The 27,814-nt window shown below is 39.2% G+C and overlaps 2 protein-coding genes across 4 annotated transcripts in view; one reads left to right on the forward strand and one right to left on the reverse strand.

The window, feature by feature from the left end:
• The window catches only part of kcnb1 (potassium voltage-gated channel, Shab-related subfamily, member 1), a 39,610-nt gene extending 19,010 nt beyond the window's left edge, over positions 1-20,600 (forward strand). For all 3 annotated transcript variants that reach the window (XM_072382028.1, XM_072382026.1, XM_072382027.1), the window contains exon 3: positions 13,555-20,600. In XM_072382028.1, coding sequence (XP_072238129.1) covers positions 13,555-15,453 — 1,899 coding nt within the window. In that variant the 3' untranslated portion in view covers positions 15,454-20,600. The remainder of the gene's footprint in view (positions 1-13,554) is intronic.
• Positions 20,601-20,737: 137 nt separating this feature from the next.
• On the reverse strand, positions 20,738-26,218 carry LOC140304140 (somatomedin-B and thrombospondin type-1 domain-containing protein). The gene is made up of 5 exons (XM_072383135.1): positions 25,987-26,218; positions 24,002-24,193; positions 23,597-23,675; positions 23,248-23,430; positions 20,738-20,879 (listed from the first exon to the last, which is right to left on the reverse strand). Exons 1-5 carry the CDS (start codon positions 26,216-26,218, stop codon positions 20,762-20,764), a joined length of 804 nt encoding a protein of 267 aa, XP_072239236.1. The 3' UTR covers positions 20,738-20,761.
• Positions 26,219-27,814: the final 1,596 nt, after the last annotated feature.

Genomic DNA, 27,814 nt, shown 5'->3' on the forward strand with positions numbered 1-27,814 from the left:
GTGCGCACACAGCATAATACTTCACGGGTGCAGAAATTGTCTTTAGAGCTTTCAATTATTGGTGGATTTCACATCAATTTACAGGTTGTGTAGTTAGACACTCCACCTTCACCTTGGTGGATTCAGAGACAGAATCCACCAAGGTGAAGGTGAAACATTTTTCAAGCCCTGTCTGATTGTGAGGGCACTTGACATCTGGTGTGAGAAGCTTTTCACCTTAGTGATTGTTCCACCCTAGCTTTGAGCTACTTTCAATTTTCAACAAGTGACTCCAAATGAGGGCCATATGGTGGTGTGGTGTTTAGCACTTTTCGCCTCACAGCAAGAGGGTTCCTGGTTCAAATCCTGACTGGGGCCTTTCTGTGTGGTGTTTGCATGTTCTCTCCATGTGTGCATGGGTTCTCTCCGGGTACTCCAACATCCTCCCACTGTCCAAAAACACGCACATGCATGTGAGGTCAATCAGTGAGTCTAAATTGACCTAAAGAGTAAGTATAAACATGTATGGTTGTTTGTCTGTGATGGACTGGTGACCTGTCCATGGTGTACCATGCCTTTTAGCCCTATGGCAGCTGGGATTGGCTCCAGCCCCCTTACAACCCTTATTTGGATTAAGCAGCTATAGAAATTGGATGGATTGATAGATGAAACCAAATGAATCCACATATACGGGATTACAAAAAGAGAAAACTACACAAATAAACACATTTTTTAAATTTGTGTTGACCCCTTGCTAAACTCTTTCTCTAAACAGCAGTCATGCAGTCTTAGCAACTGTAACTAGGCACTGCAGAGATGTCACGCTTTGTCCCACAATTGTGTGTATAGGTCTGAGTGCCTTTTATCACAATCCATTTTGGTTCAGTATAAGAAGCACAAAAGAAAAGCATCATGGAAAGATTAGGCTGTAAATGTCAGCAGGTTCGGCCTTGTGTTCAGTTCTCCAAAATTGGGCGGTTTGCTATTTTCTAATATGATTGCAAGAGTAACAAGTGTACAAATGCTGATTCAGATACTTAAAAACTGGTTTGACCATTGTTGTGCCACACAACCACACTGAGTAACAAGTCCCTACCCAACCCTTTTTCCCCATAGGGGCCATTAGCACTCATAAAGGTGAGGCTATATTTCAATAAATCAGTTTTGTTTCTCATTTGTAATCTGTACTTCAATTATTTTAAGTAAATAGAAAATATCTATGACAGAGAAAGTTTACATATTGCAAGTGTATTTTCATTCACAATCTAACTGAAATTTAATTAAATTAAGTGATAAATTCAAAGAATTTTTTTCTTCTGTGTAGAGTAGCTGAAGAAGCCTCTTACTGAACACACTTCAGATACTGTGTAAAGGGTGGGCAGTGTTTCACTTTACGTTAATTTACTTGGGCAGCATTCTCCTTTGAATGAAAGTGAGGAATTTTACTTTTCCACAAGAAATATTAGGTCATCTTGGCAGCAACATTTCTCAAAAAAAGTTGGAATGCAGTCAACAAAATCCTGGAAAAGATTCAAGATTTTGAACTTTCCTGTCATGTCGATAAATTTTGACTGGAGTTTGTTACAGTGAGCTTCACAAAATGACAAAGACCCGTGGGGTAATGAATAATGAAATGACAATTCTGAAGCACCTGGGGAAGAATTAGTAACAACATCAGCACTTCTGTATAATACCAGCCCTTAATTAAAAGCTTTAATGTTGCTTAAAATGCTTGTTCCTGAGGAGTGTGGAGGAGTCAAATATCTCAGGGGTATGCACTGCACTGAAATCTGGTTGTTCTTTTTTTAGTGCTTTCTGTTTTTTGAGGAGGAAGGATGTTAAGAAGGCAATGCCTTGGATGGTAAGGGACCCTTAAAATCCTAAGGCCTTTCTTTTGTGACCTGGTCTTGTAGAATATGGGACTTCATCCCCAATCATTTCTTATGTGGCCTGCAACCACCTTGTCAAACTACCTCCCTTCCCCATGACATATTTCCAAACCATACTGTTATGGCAACGATAAGGATACTCTCCATAGCTAAAGAAAATGATTGCTCCTCTGGCTAAAGAAGAGAAGAGCCATCCACCTTCTTATCGTCACTCAATTTAAAAGCCTGCTTTTCTGATGGTTTGGCAGTGCATATTGAACTGGTGAAAATAGTTTGTTCTGGAGACCCTGCATTCATAACAGATATAACAATAAAACCCTTCTTGTAGATCCCCTCTAATCTTTGTTCTAGGCTATTACAAGTCTTCTGATACCTTGATGTGCAAAGGATGCACATTAGATATGTATTGCTTTATGTAAAGTGACAAAGTCAGAAACATGTATATTTGGATGCTGTCTTTTCACTAGTTGGTGAAAAAAAAAACTTCTAGAAGCAAAACAATCCAACGTCCGAGGTATAGTTTCAACTTATGGTGGAACAACAACAACTAATTCAAATTCAGTGTCAACTTGAGAATGCTTAGTTTTCATGAACATCTAACAATAACTAAATAAGCATAATGTGATATTAATGACGTGACTAGATCATGATAATGATTGTGCAACCTGAATTTGGGAATTTCTGTTCGATCGAATGACCATATTGTCTTTTTCAGTTTCATATCTATGATTCTGAGTTAAATTATATATTTATTTATCTTTTTTAGTGACCCTGAAAGGACTTCTCTTTGTCAGCATTGACAGTGCTTCCTTTACATACTTCAGTTGTGACAGCAAAGGGTAGTTACAGATAAATAAATGACTAGATAAGAAACACTGGAATTTATTGAGTGGAAACTGGTTCTGGAAACTAACAAACTAACTGCTTAATTCATTACTGGCTTTGATGATGTCTCCACCAGCAGTCCTAATTAAACTTATTTATAGAGTCTGGGTTTTAACCAAGAACGATTGCTAAGCTAACATTTGCAAACCTAACATTAGCTTAGCTCAGAAAATTTGCCTGTAACAGTCTAATTTTAGAAGCAAAAAAATTTGTCCAGCTTAATAAGTCTTTTTGGAAATACCTTACACACTTTTAAAAAGACGGATAATGTTTGTGACACATCTACTTCCCATGTTCAAAGTTAAAATTAAAGGTTTAACAATCATAATAACAGTAGAGCAAGGTAGGGCTTAACAGTCAGTTACCTTCACGCAGATGCATCCACATTAAAGCAGCACAGGGGCCCCTTACATGCTGATTTGTAGACATTTTGAAGTACGATCTGTGCCTTCATAATGTTCTCATCTTAGTGGTAAGAAACATGTTCTCTTGGACATGACGAGGGTTAGGGTTAGGTCTGATTTCATGGACTTCATGGTCTGATTGTGAATTGTTGGGGACAATACATCAGAAGGTATTGAAGTTGTTCAATTACCAAACTTAAAGGATTTGCATATTAATTTGAGTGTAACCCTCAAAGGGATTAACAGCACTGACACTAAAAGACCACTAATCTGAGCTTTCACAAACTATGAAATATGGACTGTTAAATTTTTACGAGTTGAATGTGATGTAAGCACGTGTTTGAGTGCAGGATTAAGACTAATCGTGCTTTGTGTGTATAGCCCCAGCTGCGTGAACAGAAGACGTGACATTCACGTCTATCAGTCGAGGTCGAACAACTCTTTGGCTTTGTTTTTCTGTTTTTGAGTGTTTTTGTTCTCCCTCTCTTTCCATTTCTCTAATTTTTCTTTTCCTTTCACAGCCATTTCTGAATGTTTAAAAGTTCACTGTCAGTATCTCCATGGTAACTGTCATCTCTGTGCAACTTGCAGCTGCCATCTATTCACGCATCGTTGTTGATTGACTGTAAATGTAGAGGAGTTTTGTGTGTTTCTTTGTCTGCATCTCTTTCAAATCAATGCCTCTCTCGTGTTTACTTTTCCTGCTTTTTTTTTTTTTAGTGTTCAGAGCTGACGTCTGCAAAGTATACCAGGATGTTCTCTGGTTTCTGTAATAAATAAATGATCATGTACTGCAATGCTGCGTGAACTGCATCATACATTCATTAATATGGAAGCAATATCCCATAACAATTTGATATTCTTGCTTCTTTATATTTTTGGCAACATGCTACCATATAACACGACTGAAAACCAATCATATCAGAGTCATATCTTATACATTCAATGGACCGTAGCAGTTACAGATAAAGATTTATTGCTTCCATTTCCTCCATTCAGAAAAGTCACCACACAATAATGATGAGTCTGACTTTCCTGTCCTCTCAGTTGCTACGAATACAAATACTGTGTACCCTAAGTCAGAACTACTGTAAAAAAAAAACAGCTTCCTTTGGTGCGCCATGCCAGACCCTATTGTGTTGCTATTTATACAACCACCATGGACGAGTCAGAGTTTAAATATAGATGCTGAGTCTGGATTCTCTTCTTCATCTGAAATGCATGAATAATTGAGAGGGAGAGGAGATGAGGTGGGATTCATTCAGGAGATGGATGGTGCAAGCATAGATTTCCTACCTACATTAGAGGTTTACTGAGGAGGATTGTGGTGCACTTTGTGCATGCTAGGGCTGTATGAGTTGAAGGAAAGTTTGATGAATGCCTCAAATATGGCTTATTTCAGACTGTTCTCCAGTCTCAAAGTAAACAAGTCTTATTTAGGATTCTGAATTTTAAAACTAACCAAAAAAAAAAGAAAAAGAAGAGTTAAATATGGTTATATATAATGGTATGTCAGTTAGGATAATTTGAATATCATCTCTGTATTGAAAAATGTTGAGAATGTGGTTAATATACTTAGATAACTTAATGATAGCTATGGAAACATAATACAGTATTTGAGTTTTCCATCAGCAGGACACACAGAAGAGCTGGAGGTGCCTAGCCTTAATGTCACAGAAGCAAGGTCGTGAACATGGAGCTATTGGCAGAAATCCCAAGAAAAGCCACATGATAGAAATGATTTGCCTTGACGAGATGTTGGAGGTTAAGATAAACGAGGCTCGGCTGTTGATAGTTAAGAGGTGATGGAGGGTGGAGACTACAGCTGAGCCACTGCAAATGTGTCTGTGTATTTCAAGCTATCATGCTGGGGGAAATGTGGAAGACACAGTCTCCTCCCGTCTCCATGGAAACCCCGTCTCTTTCACAGGCAGAGAGGCAAGCCGTTCCAGATTCGGAATCAGGGGTGTGAACTATTCCACATTATTACGTGTATACTATTGACCACTGACAGCAACATCTTGAAGAAAATGAAGATCAGCGGTGTGATAATGATAATTTGTGTGGCACACGGTGTAAACGTATCTAAACGAAGATGGTGCCTTGCAGACTTATTTATGAAGTGCTATTTTATTCTTCTAAAAATAATGTTGGCTATTAATTAATTTTTTTTTTTCAAATGGAGCTTCAGTATCATTGGCCAAAACGAAGCAAATTAACTAATAACCTGTGATGAAATACAAAGAGCAACCTGACACAAATAGTAGAAACACTTAAAGACAAAATAGATTCCAAAGCAGGGCAAATGGTTCAAAGCTTGGTAAACTCCCAGTAGGGTACAAATCAGGGCTAGAAGTGAGGGAGATACAAAGAAGGAGACTCTGTCAGACTTGCTTTTCACACACAGGTCCGTGTAGCCACCTCCTGTCGAGCTTCAAGGGAGTTGTCATGGTGACAGTGGCTGGCAGTCGAGACTGGGAGAGTGTTGCATGGTATCCCTGTGGCCTGCGACGTGGCTCAGGGGATGATGGGAAAGCAAGTCAGCTGTCAGGGGATCTTACTGTTCAAACAAGACCTGGATTTAGTCAACCGAAAACAGATACACCTTTACCAAAACCTCTTGAGAACAAAGGGTCAGGTGGGAGTTTGAGAGCAGTGCTGGTTATTATGTTGGTCTAATGTGTTGCTCAGGGTGAATGCAGGCAAAGTGTCGACAATGGGCTCACAGGAACATGAGCTTCTGCTGCTAAAGGAGACCAGTGTGTCTTTTTCTCCTGTTGTTACCCATGAGAAAGGTGCCAGCCAGAGCACTGGGAACCCAGAAGTTCCTAACTGTCTCTGGGGATTCCACCACAGCGTGAATACTACATTAAGTATTACATTACTATTTTCAGTATTTTGCTGGTATTTCCTAATTTGGTTTGATTTGACTGATAGCTTACGGTGGCCAGCATTAGCGTGTGCAAACAGTCAATAGATATGGCTGTAATTGTCTCACTCTACTCGCTTCATTATTTTTCTCTGTTTGTGCCACTGTTGTACTACAGTGTTGTCTTTTTATGGAATAATCTGTTGCATGAACATCTGCCTCATCGCACCTATATTTTAGCTCTGATATAGATCAGAATTTCCTGAATTATTTTTAGATCCATACAATAAAAAAACTATGTATCTCTAAAATGTACAAAGTTCTTGGCCAAAATTGTTTAACACAAGCCCTGTACGCTGCCTGTCATTTAAATCTAGTTGTCACTGATATACCTGACGATTTTACTGTCTAATATGTTTTTAAAGGACTGTTACAATACACAAAATTCTAACATATTCAAGCTAAGCACAGTGCTATTTGATTGATAATCTATGTTACAGTAATAGGGCTGTTGTACATGATGTCCACCTAATATGTAAAAAAAAACACACTGTATCTAATGAAGAAATAGTTAAGATGCTTGTGTGTTTATATCGAGATGCAATTTATACACAAAAATTCTATTCTATTTCATTGTGTTATGCATGACAAATTTAATTATGGGGGTTTTCTGGCGTTTCCCCTCAAATATAAGCAATATGTACCATACATAATCTGTAACTAGTTACTTAGAAAGTAAGGTTCAGGTTAGGCAATGACATGGATATGAGTAAAACTCAACAAGGAAAAGTGTAGTGCTGTCGCATCAGATGCTGAGACATTATTTACCTTCTACCTTGCATCTAAATATCAACTAATCTCCTCTTTATGACTCTGCATTTTTGCAGGGCTTGGGAGTGTTTTAATCCAGCAGCCACCACCACAACTTAAAAATGAAGCCAATACGAAAGTGCTAAATGTTCCTACATATAAAATACTATGGTTTTTAAATTCTGCTCAACATTCTTCAGTCTCCATTAGCTAATGCATCCATTATCGTTGAATGTTTCCACTGAATCTTGATTTCTTTACTCACATTCACATCTGTAATCTGATTTATAGTGAATTACTCATTTGACTTATTCTACTATATACTGTGTGTATATAAAAGTGCAAAGGTCAGGGTTGTTTACTTGCTGTTTGAGCATTGGATAGACAGATGAATTGACCCAACCCAACAGCAACATAGCAACATAAAATTATGCCACTGTATCTCAAACGGATTTCCTGTCAATCTGCATCTTTATACATCTATCTCTCACTTACATGTACTTCAGTTATAAATATCCTTACCTTCATCTTTCATCCCTTTGTTCAGCCAGCAAGGAACATTCAGTGGCAGTGACTTTTTTGTATCCAAATAATCAAGAGCGCTCAAACTGTAAGATGTAAAGGAGGTAATCTTGGGTGTGGTCAGTTTTATAACTGTTTTTTTTTTTTATGTGGGTCACTGAGCCTAGTGCATGAATAGTTTGTAATTCTGTTGATTGTGAAATTACGTCTACAGCTCCCTACAGGCTTTCCCCAGATGCGTGTTTGTTTGCTGTCTCCTTAATGTGTGCTGAAAGGCTTATCTCAGCTTTGGAGTTCAGTAGTTCTATGAAATTAGAGCCCTGTGATATTAAAACAAGCCAGGAGAGAAAGGGATATAGACAAAATAGACAGAGTGAGTGAGTGCACACATAACACTGAGGCAAGGTCACCATAGCCCAGTGGGAAATGTGCAGGGTTTCCTAGAGGAACTTAACCTCATAACCATAACATTACACAGCAGCACCAGTGTGCCTTCATTAGCAACCTTTTTATAGCCTCTCAATCCTATTACCTCTGCCCTTTTTTTCCTGCTCTACCTCAGCTGCAATCTCTGGTGGCTTCGAGTTTGGGATTTGTTAACAATGTGTCTTTATCACTTTTCTGGTTCATTACAAGTTCGATGTGTCTTGCCACCAGTCTGTGACCTTTAATACCTGGTGTTTACAAAGGAACAGCAGGAAATGAGCAATGTGCCATGTAATTTGCTTTATTGAAATAATTTTCTCTTCAACCCGACAATCATTGTCACTGCACCTTCTCTACCCCTTCACTTTTATGCTGCCCTTGTCAGCTTCACCCTCACCCTTCAGTCCCAGCCCCTCTCTGCTCTTCAAGTGTTTGATTCAAATAGATTTCCTCCAGGGCAGGGAGAGAGGAGCACAGAAGGAAGGAAATAAACAGATAGGGTCATTATTCATGTCTGCCGTGAAGCTATGGCAACAGTACCCTGCTGCTCTGATTGGTCATAGATAGGATTGTCTTTTTAGCCATCACTTTCTCTCTAGGAGTCCAAATTATTGGGTCGTTGTCAAGGTCCTCTCTATCAGCCACCTCTTAAATGATGGTTGCTATCGTTGTTTTTCTGTCAGTTTGTGTTAATTTCCTCTGGGTGATTTATAAGGAGAACTTGTATCATGATCTGGACTTTGGTCTGTTTGTTTACACCTCATATTGTGTGTTTAGTCAGTGCATCCAGTTAATCAGTAAGATGTTGTTACATGTATTAGCTGCATTGAATTTGGGAGAAAGTATGTTATCTATCATATGATTTATTTCATCACATGATATCCTAACCTCTAGTGTGTGGGCTATTGTCAAAACAGGTTCAGTGTTTCAGCAACAACCTCCTACTCATTTCTTTATAAGTTGTGCTGTTTGGAGATTTAAGGTAATATAGCCAGTGCGTGTTCATGAAGTAACGCCGTTCTTGGTCCTCTAAAGCAACAGATGCTACTCTGTTGCCCTTCTCTTTATCTTGATGGTGCAACAGTATAGATTATGGAAACAAAAAAACTAAATTAACACAGTTAACACAATATGGATTTTTTGTTGAAAGACATGTCTTGAAGAATCAAAACGATAAACTAGAAATTTAGATTATATATTGTAGTTAATGATAAAAAAAAAATTTTAAAAAGCATTTTAGATTACAGTTGACTTAATAATGACTCATCGTCGCAGGAGCTTCTCTCTTACAACTTGGCATTAACATCACACTGGAGCTGCTAGATTTGTACCCTTTGTCCTCAATTTTGGAAGAAACTTTGGAAGAAACTTTCTGTAGAGTTATGAACTTAAACAATTAAAAGCATATTTCTTTTCACAGCCCAAATGACAGTGTCTCCAGAGTCAAAATTTCCAAGACAAACTTTCTTTTATAACAGGCTGAATGGCACTGCAGCACTTTCTCAGGCATTTCTCATCATGCTAATTATGCTATTTTATAGACCTTTTTTGGGCTCCAACAAGCTACTTCAAAGCAATTATAAGTAATTATATATATATATATATATAAATGGGGGTGTATGCTGAAAATACCCTGCCAAAAAGGGGGTGTGGTCTGCCACCTTATACTTGCATGTTAGCATGAATGGTAGAATGTGAGTGGGTAGGTGTGTGTGTGTGTGTGTGAGTGAGTGTATGTTTGTGTGTGTAAAGACGCTGTTTTATGAAAGACCTCCCGGTTCTTTTACCTGTATGATATGAATCATCAGCATCGTTTTGTGCGGTGGATTCTGAGGACATTCTGCTCTTGCATTTTCATGTCAGAGTGTCACATATCAGGAAGTGAAAAGTTTCTTCCATCAAAAATCAGATAGGCCATTAGAAGGGGAAACCAATGCAGAATGTTTTGCTCTAATTCTTCCATTATTTAGTGAGGACAGAAGGTTTTTTACCAAGCCATTGATGTAGTGGATAGTGAGCGTGGTTAGCGCTGTATGAAAATGATACGGGCTCATCTCAGTTATCCGAGCACGTATTTCACTGGAAATGATCATTTGTCTTATGATTGTAAGATTTGAGGGCATAGTGTGCATGTTACATAAACAATCTCGCCTTTAATAAAATGGGCGAGAAGTATTACCAGTACTTCCAGTTTGAAGTTTGAAGCGTTGAATTTCCCTGGAACGCCGCCATTGTCTGTCTTGTTACTAGTGATGTGTCAGTCAGTTCTTTGAAACGGCTCTTTTAAGTGAACGATGGGAGCCGGCTCACGTCCATCCGTCCATAACCCGTTTTTTTTTTTTTACTTTTCGCTTTCTGAAAAGTATCTGCGGGTGCTGCGGGCGTTGGCTACGGGTGTGACGTACATGCTGTGCAACCCGTCATGTGAGGATTGATAAAGATCATACCACCAAGCAGGGAGGGGCGGGGGTAGGGGGAGGGAGAGACGCGCTGAAGGAGAGAGAGGAATGTGGAGCAAAGATGAGTGAAAACAGAAAAAGAACTAGCATTTGGAGGCATTTTGACAGTTGTGTCAATAGCTGTACTATTTAAATTTCTATGCTTATGTTTTTATAGGCATTTTCTATCTGCTTTGTGTAGCAGTGGTTCTTCAAGCAAGTTAGAGAGTTAAAAGGGATTTTACAACTGTAAATGCAATTGGCGACAGCACTTTATTGAAATTTAAGTGATATGTGTTCAAATACAAATCACAAGTCAAAACGGTGCTAAATTTGGCTGAATTCTAAAAGGTATAAGTGGTAAAATGGAGAGATGTTTGGGAGCCGAAAGAGCCGGCTCTTCTTGGTGAGCTGAGCCAAATGATCCGGCTCACTAACAAGAGCCGAAATTCCCATCACTACTTGTTATGTTTGGCAGTCAGAGCATGTAATGAGCAGGGCGTGATCTGCCCACCCAGCCAATCATCATCGCATTTGCAACAGTGTCATCATCCCCACCCCTGCTCTCTCCAGGCAGCTGATGTGAGGCTAAAACTCACACCGTGCGCTTTATTCAACGAAATTGTAGAAACGCGCCACTTCACATTCTCAGTAACGGCATCGGCGTTGCAACGATGGGAAAAGTGATTAATTAGATTACTCGTTACTGAAAAAAATAATACCGTTAGTAACGCCGTTATCACCAACACTGCTCAGGAGAGGCGTCTGCTTGCCTCTGCCGCTTGGGATGAAAAAAAAGTAGAACTGAAGGGGCACTCAGAGGCCACATCTCTCACATAGACAGTGTCCTATTTATCAAATGGTGCAGATCTGCACCAGATTTTTTTTTTTTCCTTTGCCCATGTTCCACATCTTCGCAAAGTTTTTATGAAATTCTGCCCTGTAGTTTATTAACATGATACTGAAAACCAGGAGAATAAAGGACACTGAATTAGAGTCACCTTGGTGCAAGAATAAAGATAGTTTTGAAGCTTTGTCCTCTTGTTCTACTGATGAAGACTGTCCTCCTCCCCAAAATATGCCTATATTCAAGCAGATAACGGTCAATAATTACATTAAAAGTATATGTGACTTCTAGCAGTCGTGAGAACATCTGTGTGTAAAGGGTAAAAATGGCATCTATGATGGTATGGTCACATTGTAAAAGGAATATATTTCAGCCCTATCCATGGCAATATTCTACCCCTACCAAAGCAGTTTTGATATCTAACCCTAATCGAAACCAAGTGATGTTATTTTCCGAAGCCAACCTTGTGACAATGTTTCATCATTATGAGTTGTGTTTGCATGTAACCAAGGCAACCAGCAAAATGGCATCAATGAAGGTTAGGGTAACATTTTGAAAAGAATATACTTATCCCTAATCGTGATATTCTAATTGACCAAGTAATTTTATTGACTAAATTCAACAAAGAAGTAACAAAAGCATTTTAGTAGCGCTGTTGTCTTATTGACAGAACGTATGTTGTCTCAATCACACATCATACAAAAGCTTAAGGTTGAAAGTGCAGCACTTATCTGCTCTACATGCTCTATTAGTATAATATGAGTTCTTTAAAATGTCATCAAGGGTTTTATGTGTGAAGAAAAATATTTTAAATATTTTTATATAATATATATATATATACTATATTTTAAGGGAAGTCAGTGAAGGGAAGCTGACATATGACAAATATAATCTTTTGATACTCACTGTCAGTACCAATGTTTTAGATCAACTGGAGGCTCTTCAGAGACTTATTAGGTTACAATAGGATAGATGACCTCATAAGTAACAAATGCATGGGCATGTTTTTTAGAATAACTTTGATGTTCCTTACTTTAACAAATGCATGGATGAGACTTCATCCACAAAATAACCAAGATGAATTAATTTATGTTAATTTTATCAAATAGTTGATGTATTGGAGGGGATGTTGTCCATATTGGACGCTGCAGTGTTTTTGTATAGAAGTTCCTAAACATCCAGTCGAGCACAATCACTCATGTGGATAAGCCTGATAAGTGAGTCATGAATAAATAAGTAGTCCAAGTGGAGTCAGTCCATTAGCTCTTAGCAAATCACACGCTCAGTTGAACATTTATTGAAAGTTTATTTAGACTCAAAGATTATTGGGATTCTTTTACTGTTAGCACGTCCATATTAGAGTCCTGACCTTTTATAAATATGCTTGTACAGGTATTTAATACAATGCAGGCTCTACATGTCTAATTAGAGTTAGAAAATTCTTCTTTATTCTTAAGAATAAACAGAACATTTTTAGGTGACAAATGAGCAAAGATCCATATGAAAATGATCAATTTTGTATTTATCATACAGAATCACCTACAATCACCCTAAAGGCAGTGAATGGAAAATTTTAAACAAGCAATATTTTTTGTATACAGTACTACTACTTCTTCTTGGCACACTTGCAAACACTACTGCAAAGTATGAACTTACCATCGAGGTTGAACTTGCCAACATCCTTCAGTGTATTTAAGCAGTCTTAGGGTCCGGTGGAACACTCTATTTCGCTTAGGAACCATCCTAACTGAGTGAAATGACTCACAAGTATCTGAGCAGCAGCAATAATAGGAGTTGTTCAAATTCTCCAAATACTAAGGAAAGGGGTTCCAATGCTTCTTTTATCTCCTTTATCATAGGATACACCAGCCCAAAGGAGATTATTCAATCCCACTATTTCTTGGAGCCACAGCTTTCATTGAGAACTAACTGGAATTCATATAGATACATTTGAGGACAGGAGGATGAGAACGAGCGGTCTTTGACAGTGACATATTTAACTTTTTTACATTTTTCATCTTAATTATGAACCTTGACAATAAAGTAATACTATATATTACCTGTAATATGATACCTACGAGATAACCCTCATAAAACAGTCTGATATAATTACAAAAGATAGAGTATCTAAAGTACTTTTGTAGAATATTTATTGAACATCTGTGGTTGCCATCTTGCAGAGCCACATCACAGCTTAGTGTAAGTGTGGTTAAATTCTTATTGCAACATGGTTGTCTTTTCCTAAGTCCTTTAGAATTTTTCCAATCTACACCTCATCCTCTTGACATTTTCCATTAAGGCCAAGGAAACCTAGTTTAGGAAAAGATGATAGGAGATGTGTTTTTTTAACTATTGGACTGGACTCTGAGCCTTCTGCATTTTAATTTAAACAAAACAGCTGATGTCTCTACTTTTTAACAGTTTTGTAACTCATTTCTTGTCCTGTACTCTTTACTGATGTTACTTTTAAAAATTTGTCTTTCAGATCCTGGCCATCATCTCCATCCTCTTCATTGTGCTGTCCACAATTGCCCTGTCTCTGAACACCCTTCCAGAGCTGCAGGACATGGACGAGTTTGGCCAGTCCACAGACAATCCACAGCTGGCGCATGTGGAGGCTGTGTGTATTGCCTGGTTTACCATGGAATACCTTCTCCGCTTCCTATCCTCCCCCAATAAATGGAAATTCTTTAAGGGTCCTCTAAACGTCATTGACCTGTTGGCCATTTTGCCCTACTATGTCACCATCTTCCTGACAGAATCTAATAAGAGCGTGCTGCAGTTTCAGAATGTCCGACGTGTGGTTCAGATCTTTAGGATCATGCGTATCCTGCGTATTCTGAAGCTGGCTCGTCACTCCACGGGTCTCCAGTCTCTGGGCTTCACTCTTAGGAGGAGCTACAATGAGCTCGGCTTGCTTATTCTTTTCCTGGCCATGGGCATCATGATCTTCTCTAGTCTGGTGTTTTTTGCTGAGAAGGATGAGGAGGATACAAAGTTCAAAAGCATTCCAGCTTCTTTCTGGTGGGCTACTATTACTATGACCACTGTAGGCTATGGAGATATCTATCCCAAAACTCTCTTGGGAAAGATTGTGGGGGGGTTATGCTGCATTGCTGGAGTACTTGTGATTGCGCTACCTATTCCCATTATTGTAAATAACTTCTCTGAATTCTACAAGGAGCAGAAGAGGCAAGAAAAAGCAGTTAAAAGAAGAGAAGCCCTTGAGAGGGCAAAGAGAAATGGTAGCATCGTTTCTATGAACTTGAAAGAGGCTTTTGCTCGTAGTGCAGAGCTAATGGATGTTGTGATAGAGAAGAGTGAAAGGCCTCATGACAACCACCTCTCTCCAAGTCGTTGGAAATGGACTCCCAAAAGGGCAGCATCAGAGACAAGTTCAAACCATTCTTTCGCTGCGCAAGATTTAGGCTCTCCTTCCAAGGCTAGAGCCAACAGTCCCCAAAGGTTAAATGTCCAGAAGCTAGAGGAGATGTACAATCAGATGGCAAAGACACAGTCACAACCCAACCTCAATGCTAAAGACAAGAGCTCCAGAGTGGGAAAACAGAGGGATGAAATTGAGCTGGGAGCTATTCATAATCATGGACCACCAGCAATAGGAACCAGAGAAGGTGTTGGCGATATGAAAAGCTTATCCAGCATTGACAGCTACATCAGTTGTGCAACAGATTTCCAAGAAAATCCACGCTTTCCCCATAGTCCAGCACCAGATCTTGGTCTTCAGGAAAGTAATCGCTTCACTTATGGTTTAGCTGCAGCTTTGTCCCAGCACTCTAGTACAAAGGTCGGCCAGCAAACCATAGGGCAGCCCATGGTGACTCCTGTGTCAAAGTCCTTATGCCCAGAGAATGCAAGGAAGTTCTTCTTTTCTTTAAAAAGCCTTAAAGGGGGTGGCCGCAGTGAGGGGGATTCAGGACCGTCCCCGCTTTCAGACAGCTCAGTTGTGTCAGACAACTCTCTATTAAGTCCTGAAGTTTCTATCTACACCACTGCCAGCAGCAGGACCCCTCCAAAGTCTCCAGAAAGCACTGCCATGGCCCCAACTGTCTTCACTTTCCACGACTCGTCCATCAGTAAATACATTGATGCTGATACGGATGATGATGAGCACCTCCGTGACATATCTGAAGCCAGTCCATCAGAACGTCTCTTGACTAGTGCAAGCCCAAAACGCAGTATTAACATAAATTACCAGAGGGGGACTAACCATTTAGAAGCAGCCCAGAAGATGCTGGGCCAGAATTGTCTTTTTGCCCTTGAGGGGATTCGTGGGATAGCTCACGAGAATCACATAGGATCTGAGATAGGACGTAGACCAAAGGTTGAGAGGGGGCGTCAAAATACTCTGGATAAAACCCTCTGAGGTACAATTGAAGCAGAAACTAACAAGTAGCAAAGAACAAAGTGTTTGTGATAGAGACACCTGATAGGCTGAAATACTCAATATGTCAGAGACAAAGGAAGAGGAGGAGACGAAGGGTCTCACATTTCACAAATTATCTGGGCACGGCATTAGTGCAACAAGCTCTGATAAATACTCTGGGAGAGAAACATTTCTTAATTAGAGAATGTCACTGCCCCTCCTTCAGCTCATTCCTATTTGTGGTAATTCCCACCCACAAAACAGAAGAGCACTCCCAAGTAGCCAATGGGTCTGTTCAGAAAAGCAGAGTCAGCAAAGAAATTTAGCTGTGGTTATAAATGATGTAACACAACTAAATTATGGTTTTAGCCAAACTCTCCAGGAAAAAAAAAAAAAAAAAAAGAAGAAGTTCACTTTCCTAAATTGACTCCCAGCTCACTTTTGAGCCTTGGAGATACACAAGAGGACCTAGAAGCCGATAAGCTACTTTCTTGTGCCCTCTATTTCCAAACCTGGCCTTAGTCATTTACATTTGTAGGCGTGTGCATGTCTGCATATGTTTGTGAGAGAGAATGTGAAAATCAGTGAGTGATCTACTGGTAATTAATGTAAACACACTCTTGAGATTGTCTAACCTGATTTATTTTTATATAGATAAGAGAAAGATCCTTATAGAATGTGATTCACTAGTCTGCTATGTCATAATCATATGTGATATGTATAAAGTTCAGTGTCTTGGCACAGGGTCTGCAGTTAACATAGGCTACAGCACATCATCCATTATAATGGCTGCTCTCTCTTAAGAAGTATCTTGCTATCCTTTAGGGTACCTAGGTTAACATGTTGTGGTGATAATGGATATGTTCAAATCTCTGCCAGAGGATGGTGTCTTAGCGCCTCTAAATATTTTTTCAATGATGATAGTGGTGAACCAGGAGTCTCCAATATGGATGAACGAAAAGGTCATAAATAACTATCTTGATTTCTGCATAAACTTCACATTGATAACACATGCATGCACCCACCCAGTCAGCAAATAAAAGATGTTGAGCTGCTTGTGTATCATTTCAAAAGAAACGATTGAATGTAGAGAAATCGTCCAAGATTTTACTTTTAACTTGACATGAAGTTTAGACTTCAGTGACTGATCCTAAGCATGCCTCCATCTGACTAACATGAAAGAAATCAAGTGAACATGTAGTTTCACATAATAGTAGATAAGTGTTTGAGGCACTGAAACCAGGGGAGCGATTCATCTCCGTTACATTCTTCTAGTCATCAAGGGAAACTCTAATAGCACTGAACTTACACAAGGTTAAAGAAACAACTAATATGGACTGTTAAGACACTACCAGAGCTGATCAAACTTAAACATAAGCACTCTCACAGACGCTCACAGAAGATACATACAGGTATATCAAATAGTCTTTTCGGAATACTTACATTTAGTTTTTATGGTGACTGAAGTTATCTAAAATAGCTAGTAACAGCTAAACAGAGATTTGTTATAAAGAGTGCTGAAGGTCTGCATGTGACATATCCTTAACTCATACAAGAACACACACACACACACACACATATGCACGCATTTAGTGGCATATATACACGGCAGTTGCATGTTAGAGCCACTACTAACTTTCCATATTCACGAGTTTAAACACAACACTGTCGTCTAAGGTCCTTTAAAATTTCTTCAGCATTCCATGAATATTATGAATGAGTTTCTTGACTGTTACCCAGTGAATTGGAAAACACAACTAGATCGTCTGTTATCTGTTATATTTACACTGCCACATACAACAGAGAGAAACTGCCACAATAGACAAGATTATTTTTAAAAGAATGACTGTAAAAAAAAAAAAAAAGACTAACAGAGACTGCACCTATCGCAATCAAAATCCTAAAAAAGGAAAAATAATGATAATGTTTCCCTTAATATTTCACAGTGGTAATATTAGGAGAGTTACTCCTCAACCTCTTGAAAGCTAAAGTGTGAGCATTTTTGTACTATCTTCAAAAGCTTTAAAAGCTGGTAAGTGACATATTACCTAAACCAACAATTGGAGTAAATGAACGAAGAAACACGACAGTTGATGCCTCTACATGGGTAGTATGAATAGTGCAACAAAGCACATTCAAACACGCTAATCGGCATGTTTGAAAACAGACCTATTTTTTGATAATTCCAAACAAGAAGGAAAGAAAAAGATCTTACTAATTTTGCAAGTGTTGTCTGTTCACTCAGGTTTACAAATATTTGGGCCGCATGCGGTCAGTCGCAGGTGGACTGTCGCCAACTGGTCAGAATGACACAGGCGTCACACGTAAGCAGACTCAGAAACCATGACTTTGATGCCTTTAATACGTCATTTGATACGTCATTATGAAAAGTAGAAAATATAATAAATTATATTAATATTTGTCCATTAAGTTCTCGACTGAAATTACAAAGTGTTCCAAACAAGCGGGTCACAAATGTTGTTATCAGTAACCTCCGCAACCTGACCAACGACTGAAACCCCTCAACGCCAGCATAGGCTGAGGCTTAAGGTGTGACTCGTAGATTTGATGCGACGGTGCATTAACGTTTTTGGTAACCCAACACCACAGTAGAACATTTGTAATAGATTTTTTTGCTTTAATTTCTTACCCGTCTTCTTTCCTCAATGCTTTCTTAAATGGTAACAAGATGAGCAAAGAGGAACCTCAGAGCCAGCTGAATATATATTTACAGTGAAAGTGGATCTTTGTCACTTCCCCAAATAGACTGGTAAAAGGTGCAAATAAAAAGAGGCCAGTGCACTATGATAAATGTAGCTGTTGAATGAAACTTGACTCAAAAGTCAAGAGAAAAATTATTTTGACATACATTTTCTGTGTTGCATTTATGAGTGTAATCACAAATCCTGACTCCATTTCCCATTTTAATCAAAGAGCTGAACCATTTCATACTGCTCTCCCATAGTGAGAGGAGCTGAGGTGTGAAAGGAATAGCAATGACTGCAAGAAGCAGAGGGAGCTGTGTGTGTTTGTGTGTGTGTGTGTGTGTACGCGTGTGCCACTGCTATAAAGCCTGGGCATTAAAGCAGGGAGGTTGCTGCTCAACAGAAAAGAATGAACGGTTTCCGACAGGTATGTGTGCATGTTGTGGGAGACCGGCCTTTGTTTTTCCTGTAGTATGTTGGCAGTTTTGACTGCTGTGTGATAAATATTATACCAACACAACTCTAAAATCATGGGAGGAATTGGGATTACATTCTTTTTTTCTTTCTTTCTTTTCTAATGGGTGGTGGGAGGGTACGGCAAAAAAATTAAATAAATAAAACTGATACAAATCAACTGTCTTTGAAAACATTATCATAGGCGTCACCCACAAAGGGATGATCAAGAGGGAATGATTGGATTTTTCAATGAGAAAAAATCCCGTTGCACAACACCTATTGTACATGTTGCGATGGCCTCTGGTGATATTCTTTTGGTTGCATTCCTACAAAATCATTTATTTTAATGTGTGTAATTCTTCCTATCACACTATGATGCTTGGGGCGACACAGGTTGATTTCCCAAAAGAACATCGGTATCAAGAAGAAAAATATTATGTTGTGAATGTTTGGTCCAGATCAACTTTCCAACGCAATTTGTCATAGTTTTGTAAGAGTCAATTCCAATGAATGCCACCTGTTTCAACATCTTATACCCTGTCACACCCTAATGCTCTTGAAGATTCCGCAATGTTTACATAAGTTGAGAGGAAACACATGTCAGTCAGATGTAACGTCCAGAGTGATTTACATAACAGAAAGAAAATATTAAGACAAAAGGCCATTCAGCTCACACAACCCATCATAATTTAAGTTTTTAGATACAGTCAGGGACCATTTTCACTGAGATTCTCTCAAAAATTATGACAATCAATACTTCATGAACAGGCAGCAACCGCTACAGTAGAAAACTGAGATTTATTGTGGGGATATAAAACAGATGCATCCCCATGCGCCGCATACACACACTAAGTATTGAAACCCAGACTTTAGTCTTCATACTTTAAAGCTTTTAGAAAAGGTAGTACAAAGAAACTTAAAGCATGATGTTTGATTTGATACTTAGACTGTGATACTGTGACACAATACCATCACAATACTACAAAAAGAAATTTGTTTTTCATCCTTGTTTTTGTTTCATTAGGACATGTTACTCTGCTCCATTTTCATGGGAGCCATTGACAATAATGAAATCTAACAGTCTAGTAGACCTTTTAATTTACTGAGGTCCCTATGGATGGGAATCTAAGGACTAGACTATGACTGTTTTATTTTTCATTTATTAATACAAAATAAAATCAAGAGCACATATTCTCTAACTTCTAACAGCACTCCCAGCTGTCCCATAGGATTGTACAGTAAGTGCGTTCAGTTAAAATCTACAGTACAATTTGGTTGTTGTGTTAGCTGCTAAATTTAACCCTAAAGTGGTTAAAGACCTTTCTTTTTAGTACCCCGCAGGACCTTTATAAAAACACGTGGTAGGTTTCAAAACCTGGTGAGAATTGCTGCTTTTGCTAGCAGTCCGATTCCACACACTCTGAATCTAACACTGTATCACAGGGTTGGGGTCGATTCAGGATGCCTTGATGGAGTAATACATCACATATGACACTTACATTTAAGCAGTATTAGAGCATGACACTAATTAAAACCCACATGTGGTATTACCCTAAAACACAAACGATATTTTTTCTACAGTTTAAGCTCTCAGTGGAATTGACCCCAACCTTGCCTAAGCCATCAGTCTTTGTAAGTACAAAATGTTTCCAGGGAATTGAAAAAAGATATTTGAATGACCTTAGCCAGCTCTTATACAATGTTGTTTGTAGGTCTTGAGGCTGTCTGTTTTGTAAAAGAAAAACCGGGAAAACATTTTTACCCATTGACTTTCTATGCTGTTGTTTCTGTATAAATGTTCTACTGTTCCGTGCATGTTGTAACTTTGGCGTTGTGACTGGTTGTGATTCACACAGAGCCAGTACTTGTCATGTAAAAAAAAAAAAAAGTGTCTCAATGTCCCAAGATATTTCTATTTCTTAAGAAAAAGCAACATTTCCCTTGAATGACTACAAATGAAATAAATCAAATCACTTTACATTTTGATTTAGGAATTGTCGACTTTCATTTTTCTGGCAAATTTACTCTATAATTGAACATATCTAGCATGCAGTCCTTTGAAATACTGCAATTATAAAGGGATATAATTCTATCAATACAAATCCCTGTAAAAATGCACAAGATGAAGGCTGTCAGAGGGAAGGAGGTTAAATAAAAAGAAAGCTGAGAGATGTTGGGCAGGAGCAAGCTTCCATCCTCCCCACACGTCTCCAGACACCCCTGCATCGAGGGTTTCCCACTGCCTGCCACTGGAGAGACCGTCTTCTGCAGGGGGGAGGGAAGAAACACTTATAAGATCTATCTTTAGATCCAAGCAAGAAACAATATTGCCATCTAGTGGTAGTCTAAACTGTTGCCAATCAGATCCAACAGATAGGGTTCAAATCATAGATGTGGACAGAGATAAACTGAACAAATCCTGGAAGAATAACCTCAGCTATTCCAGCACAATTAACCAACATATCTCCACTTTGGACTTGAAATGGAGACCAGATGTTGTGTCAAAACCAGAGACACAAAGAAGAATAGTTTGTGTTTTAGATTTGATGCCAAGAAAAGAAAAATCAATCAGGGCAGTTCATCAAATGATTCCTGGCAGCACAGTAAGAATGTATTTCTGCAGATTCAATCCTCTGTTATGTAAAGGTTCTATGTACACATGTTCTTACATAATGAACAATACAATGTCAACAAAACAGCGAGTCTGATAAAGTGGTCTCAAAAGGAGACTTGTATTGCTGGAATAGATGGAGACAACTTGTGCTAAAAAGCAGTGAACTGATGCGAGAGGATTTAGATCTGACAAAACCAAGGGTGGAAAGTTCAAGTAAAGAGCAAGTGAAAACAAATGGAAAGTGTGACACCAAAACACGTTTAAAAACGTACTGTTAGATGGAAGGTTAACCGTTTTAATATGTTGCGACAGTTTCAAAAATTGTATTGAGTCTAAACAATCTTCTGTATAAACATACGGTTCAGTAATGATGTTCTCAAGAGAGAATTATTTCCCCTCAGCTGGTCCTCCCCCACCTGCATATGAATGCTTATGTGTCTCTCCCATTTAAAGTGCTGGTCCTCACAGCATTCACAGAGAGAGACTAAGGGAGCCTCCACAAATCAGACTTTTGCTGCATGTTTTGCACTTTATTCGTTCATTCTCATTTCTATCATGCTGTCATTGCTTTCATAGAAATCTGGCATCATTTCAACAATTTGGGACAATTTCCATGTCCAGTGGTGCTATCAGCACTATGAATCTGATTCTTGTCAACAAGGTGTTCCATGGTACTTATATATATTGTTCACTGTTGTGAATAACCGTTCTGTCTCAGCAGTAGAGTATTTAACAGTTAAGCCTCCACCTAAAGTGAGTAACCATAGCAACGGGAAGGCAGTCAAAGCCTCGGGTATTGACATGTTGCAACAATTAACAAGCTAACGTCAAGATTTTCAAAAAATAATTCAGATGAAGAAACTTCTCTTTTACAACATGTAGTGTAGTCTCTCCATGCCTCATCCAGTATTCAACACATGACGCAAGCTGCAACACAAAAGCTGCAAACAGTACACTGCCTATCTGAGCTTAATGAAACTTTGTATCACATCAGTTATAGTATCATGTGCATTTGCCATTCGCCTCACTACTTCAGGCCCCCACTGAGTGCATGGCCTGACATTTGTTTGTGAAATTCTTGATACTGATTTGGGGATAATGACTAGGCTGGATATCAACACATTGTTGATCTTACTATTAACATAATGGCAAATTATGCAGATTACTCAACAGTACTTATAAAATTATTGGCTATTAGCTGAGCTAAACTGTTTCTATGAACTGGAGAGTGGATGAGAAAAATCTTGCCAAGTCACATCTAAGGCTCCTTTTATTTACCCCTGCAGTGGCCAAAGTCTCCACTGAACCAGAAACTTATGAGATGGCGACAGTTGTTCATCAGGCATAACTGAAGCTGGTTATAATTGGCTTTGTTCTTAGACATCGTGTATTAATATTCTGTACTTTTCTAAATAAGCCATGTTTCTATTTTGTACTTTTCCACTCTGCTCATACTACGCAATGTATGTCCTTGAATGGTCCAAGACTTTAAGATGGCATAACGGGACTAAATAACTGGGTCAGATAAAGCGTCTCTATCGGGTCAGATAGGTCTGGTACATTAGATACACGCCTAAAACAACACTCACACACACATGTTGTTTATCACATCCAAAGAACATGACAAAGACAGTGGTTGGCCTGCTCATGCCACTAAAAACTGGTCAATTATACTCAAGTGTAAGTACAACCACTGTGAGATAAAGGTGAACATGAATATGAAATGTTTCCGGATATCGGGGCTCAGGCTGATGAATTTTCTGCGGGAGGTCTGTCACTCCGAGTCCAGCGCTGCCATACTTTACCTGTGACCTTGTTTAACTTAAGATTTCTCCAGCCTGTTCTTGGGCTTCCAATGAAAGAATCAGGCTAATAAGCTCTGAGGTGTTAGCAGAGTTTTAGCGTGTGCAAAACTACATATATGTGTGTGTGTGTGTTTGTGAAATTCTTTATTCGAACAATGGTTATGTATATATACAGTATATATCCATTGTTTTGAAAAAATTTTTTCATGCCTACCTGTCCTTGTAGTTTTCCTCTCCATCTCCAGCACAGTGTTTAAGTCCAGCAGCAAGAGCAGGCGGCTGGCACTCCACACACACATGGTGCCCCTCCCTCAGGTACTGCATCCACAGGGTTTGCGGGCCACCGCTCTTCTGGCACCCTTTTGTCAGAGAGGTCAACTGAAACTGGATGCAATATCTATTTTACACAAATATATGAGAACAAACACTCAGGCTTATTACACATACACATGCGCACACACAAATAACTCCAGGAATGTACAGCAAAAATACTTGAGAACACATCAAAGGGAACAAATGCGTGTACTTTAACACATTTTTGTAGACTGTTACATATGTGTTACCCTATAACACTGCTGCTGTCAGGGATGTGTCTTTTTTTCCTCGCGTTGCCATAGCCACCAGTTGTAATGAGAGCTGGGACTGCAGAGGAAGCATTCATGACAAGAACATTACATGTGACCATATGTTGCAACACTTGGTCTCATTTACATTTCAAATGAGCAGGTACTTGGAAAACATTCTTGAAATCATTGTCATTTCCAAATGAGGGAAGTTGAGAAAGACAATACGAGCCAGTCTACACAGTTGAGATGACAACTTGCTTCATGTAAGTGACACTTAAAGGAGGAGAAAATGGCAGCCAGGCAGAGGGTATTTTCTTTTTTTAGATGAGTTAAATCTGCAAGGATTCAAATCTGTGCAATTCATAGCAGCTGTGTTGTGCTTGAGGTTGATTTTTTCCTCACCCAGTGAGTTTTGACAGTGTCCATGCTGGGACCAGTACTCCACACAGCCAGCATGCTCCTCCAGATGGGGACAGGGTCTCCCCGCATTGAGTGGCTTCTGAAGGACCGTCCTGCTTCTCCTGCGAAATGTGGCCTTGCAGGGCTCGGCACATCCTGACCACTGTGTCCACTCACCTACCACACAAGGCACAGCTGAGGTTAAGAAGCACATACAGCTGAAGAGAAAACAAACCCAGTGTCTTAACTGTCTTCACGGTCTACTTCAAGTAGCCCGAAGTAGTTGAAGAAATTCTAACACTTAAGTAACATTTTAGGTACAGAATCTGCTTGTTTCTAGCTTTTTCCACATTTAATCAAGTTTCAGTCTGAGTGTGAAAATAGATTAACTTTTTGTCCCTGACAAGTCTCTACAGCTTGACATGAGTCCCCCTGTTAAATTAAATTAGGCATAATTAGGAAAGACCCATACCTCACCAGATAAGGTCTCACAGTTAATGTTAGTGTCAAAGAAAAAATCAAAATCATGCGGTGGAGAGAACGCGTCAGGACACAGGGTCTTGGAAGGATCCTCAGAATTTCTGCAGCACTCAAAATGACCAAAGGCAAAGTAAGCTAAATCCATCCAAAACAGAAGACGTTGGGAATAAGTAGCAGGCCTTTAAGATCTAGTTGATCACCAAGCTGATTAATATGTAAGGGAGAGCATTGATAACAGATAAAATCAGTGCATGAAATCTCAAAATGTGACCCAGAAGCCCTTTGTTGAGACAGAAGAACCTTACAGAGGGACAGCCATCAATGTAACACTCCACCATTCAGGTCAGGTAATGGTAGACAGAAGCCATTCGATTTCATGCCAAGTTACAGTCCACTTGGAGTTTAAAAGAAGGTTTCTGAGGGACTCTCAGATCAGGAGAAGCAAAATTCTCTTATATGATTAAGTAAAAATAGATGCAGAGGGGAAAGGGCACTGAGCATCACCTCATTAATACCAACCAGTCAAACATGGTCATGGCACTATCATGCTGAGGGCTGAGGAGATCAAACAGCATACAAGGAAGAGATGCAGAAAAATCTGTTGTGCCCATGAGTGCTCAAAACCTTTTATCGTTGGTTAGAATGTTTAAATTGACAAGATAATCACCAACAGTATACCTACATAAAAAGACAAAGGCTTCGGGATAAGTGTGAGAGTCCTGCAGGAACCCGGCTCAGAGTCTGGACCTGAATTAGACATGAAAGCAGCTGTGTGCTGACTCTCACTCCTAAACCCATTTGAGCTCGAACATTTTTGCCAAGGAAAATGTTCTGTGTTAGATAGTTTAAGTAAAAAGTTAAGTGTCTGTTTACTTATGTACAATAGTGGGCAAAAGTCTCGCACCACCCCTAATTTCTGTCACAATGAATTAACAAAATGGGAAAAAAATCATGTGTCTTTGCGTCAGCAAATAGCAAACTGCCTAAAGGTTTGATTTAAAATGACTTCTTTGCTGTGTTGTCTGTGTAGACACAGCATTGGTTCGTTCCTTAAGTTCAGTGCTTTTTTATGCCTGAATGATTCACTGTCAGTGGTTCAACAAACAAACAAGACATTCACAAAGTATAATATATGGAATATTTAAGTTTTTTTTCTTTTTTTCTTTTCAGATGCAGTCTAATTTAACAAAACCCTCCACACACCTGTGTTTGCTTTGTCAGTGCAAAAGGCCAACGTGTCTCTTTTTTTTTCTTATCTCAGATCACATATTTTGCAGATTTCACTGTGATTTATCTGAGGAAGGTGCAGCAGCCTTCAGTCATCAGTTAAGCTCAAACATGCAGCCTGACTTAGACTTCTTGCCATTTTATGGGAATATTTTGACCCGTTTTCAGTGATAAACATTTATGGTCTAAAATTGTTACTGCCACTGTTACGTATTGGAAAACATACAATGTTTGAATGTTCACAGGATAACACTTTTCTTCTTGGTCAGCACATCATCTACCTGGACAGGCAGTCTCATAGTCGTGGCAGCAGTCCATGGTGGTCACGCAGGCTTGGTCGCAGTAGCACGTGCCGTACGATCGGTCAGATCTCCATCCTTTACTGACACACGATGGATCCCTGCCGGTGCAACACAGGCCCGCTTCCCGGCAGCCCGGCTGACACAAACCAAAGAGGAATAAAAACACTCCGAGAAAGATCAGTGTGGCCGAGCTGAACCGCACGGCTGACATCACGAAGCACCTCAAGGGGTTTAAGAAAGATGGCGAAACTATTTCAATGATTATTTTTTGCTGTAAACCTGTTTAAATGATTACTCGTCTGGTCATAAAATTAAATCTGTGGTCTGACTGAGGGTCAACTCTTTGCAGAAGATGTGAGAGCGTACTGGTTTGGAAGTTATGCATCTGTCATCTTTGCATCTCTTAAAGGAACAGTTCACTGGGAAATACTGAAAAAAAACACAGTTCCCCAAGAAACTGCACCAAATGAACACATTTATTTAAGTCATGCTCATCATGAGCATTTTAGCTAATGTGGTTCTGGTGTGAAAAATTCAAATCTATTTATTATCCATTATATCTATATGTATTTTAATTTGTCATAGACTTTGTCTCCTCCCTTATTTTGTCAAGTTAAAGTCAACCAAAAGTGCTTTCCAGTGAATTCAAATGATTTTTTAATATTGCAAATGTAAGTTATGCGAGCACAAGAAATAAAAAAGTAAAAAGTCCTTAATAGACTGTATGGACAGGCTAATGTTTGCACATTTTTGGTGCAAAACTTCTGAAACATAATAATAAATGCTTCATGTCCCCCCGCCGTTGCCGCACTACTGATGTGTTTATGTAGCAGGCAACTCTCCTGGCCCATGTGTGCCTCAACATGTAGAAAGGGTGGATTACTGAAAGTCCAAAGGCTGAGGTTATTCATGCAAAAAGATCAACACTGTGGACAGTGCAGGCCTCTGCAACCCAGATTCACAGCTCCTGATATTGTGTGAGCAGGAAAAAAACCCGACAGAAACTGAAAGAAGGGATAAAGCGTCAATCTGACTCTTCTCCAGATATTCTGCATGTATTCTCTCTGATTTATTATCATCTTTATTTCCATATGCTTTTACGTGTTCTCACAATTCTGCTTCTTAAAAAGTTGGGCTGTTTTATAAAACGCGAATTAAACTATGCAATAACAAATGCAACGATGAATTTGATGCCAACAATGCATTTAAAACTGTCACAGCAGCAACAAAAGACTGAAAACCCCGGCGACAGGTTCGTAACAGCATAGAGGTTTGCATGTGAACAATGGAACAGGTTTTATTTGCCATTATTAGTCACTCATCTCATGCCGTCCATGATGATAATACCACCAAATACTTCTGTTGTGGAAGCACTATTCAAATGCTGGGCTGCTGTTTATACCATTCAAACCAAAAAGCATAAAAAAAGCTACTTTTCTCTGTAGTCACCAAGGAAAAAGAAAAAAAATCAGTTATTCAGTTCATATGTCCCTGTGATGAGTGGCTCCTTACTCTAACAGTTCTTTTTTTTAATAGCATATCCTGCTAATTGGAAGCAGCCAGCAGACACAGCTACACTTGATTTACATGACAACATTCAGACGTCACCACGAGATTTAGGGCAACCACAAAGCTGCTGCTGTTAAACACACAACAGGGCAACATACCTGGCAGTATTAAGCCCCCCCTCTTTTCTACTGCCTTGGTGCACTGCTGTAGATCAACTATTTTCTATACCTTAGCAAACAAATACTTGTTTAGATGCGATGTTATTGTGAGATATCAGCCATGATAAAACACAACAGCA

Source organism: Leuresthes tenuis, unplaced genomic scaffold (assembly GCF_036924035.1).
Source record: "Leuresthes tenuis unplaced genomic scaffold, fLeuTen1.0.hap1 SCAF_3, whole genome shotgun sequence".
NCBI classification, from domain to species: domain Eukaryota; kingdom Metazoa; phylum Chordata; class Actinopteri; order Atheriniformes; family Atherinopsidae; genus Leuresthes; species Leuresthes tenuis.

What these genes read in the sequence shown, in the direction of transcription:
- LOC140304140 (XM_072383135.1), bottom strand. Translation starts at nt 26,218, where the DNA reads ATGTCAGCCGTGCGGTTCAGCTCGGCCACACTGATCTTTCTCGGAGTG. An exon ending in GACAGCAGCAGTGTTATAGG is followed by an intron (nt 23,431 to 23,596) that starts GTAACACATATG and finishes TGTGTAAAATAG; the next exon opens with ATATTGCATCCAGTTTCAGT. An exon ending in GAGGAAAACTACAAGGACAG is followed by an intron (nt 20,880 to 23,247) that starts GTAGGCATGAAA and finishes TCCCCCCTGCAG; the next exon opens with AAGACGGTCTCTCCAGTGGC.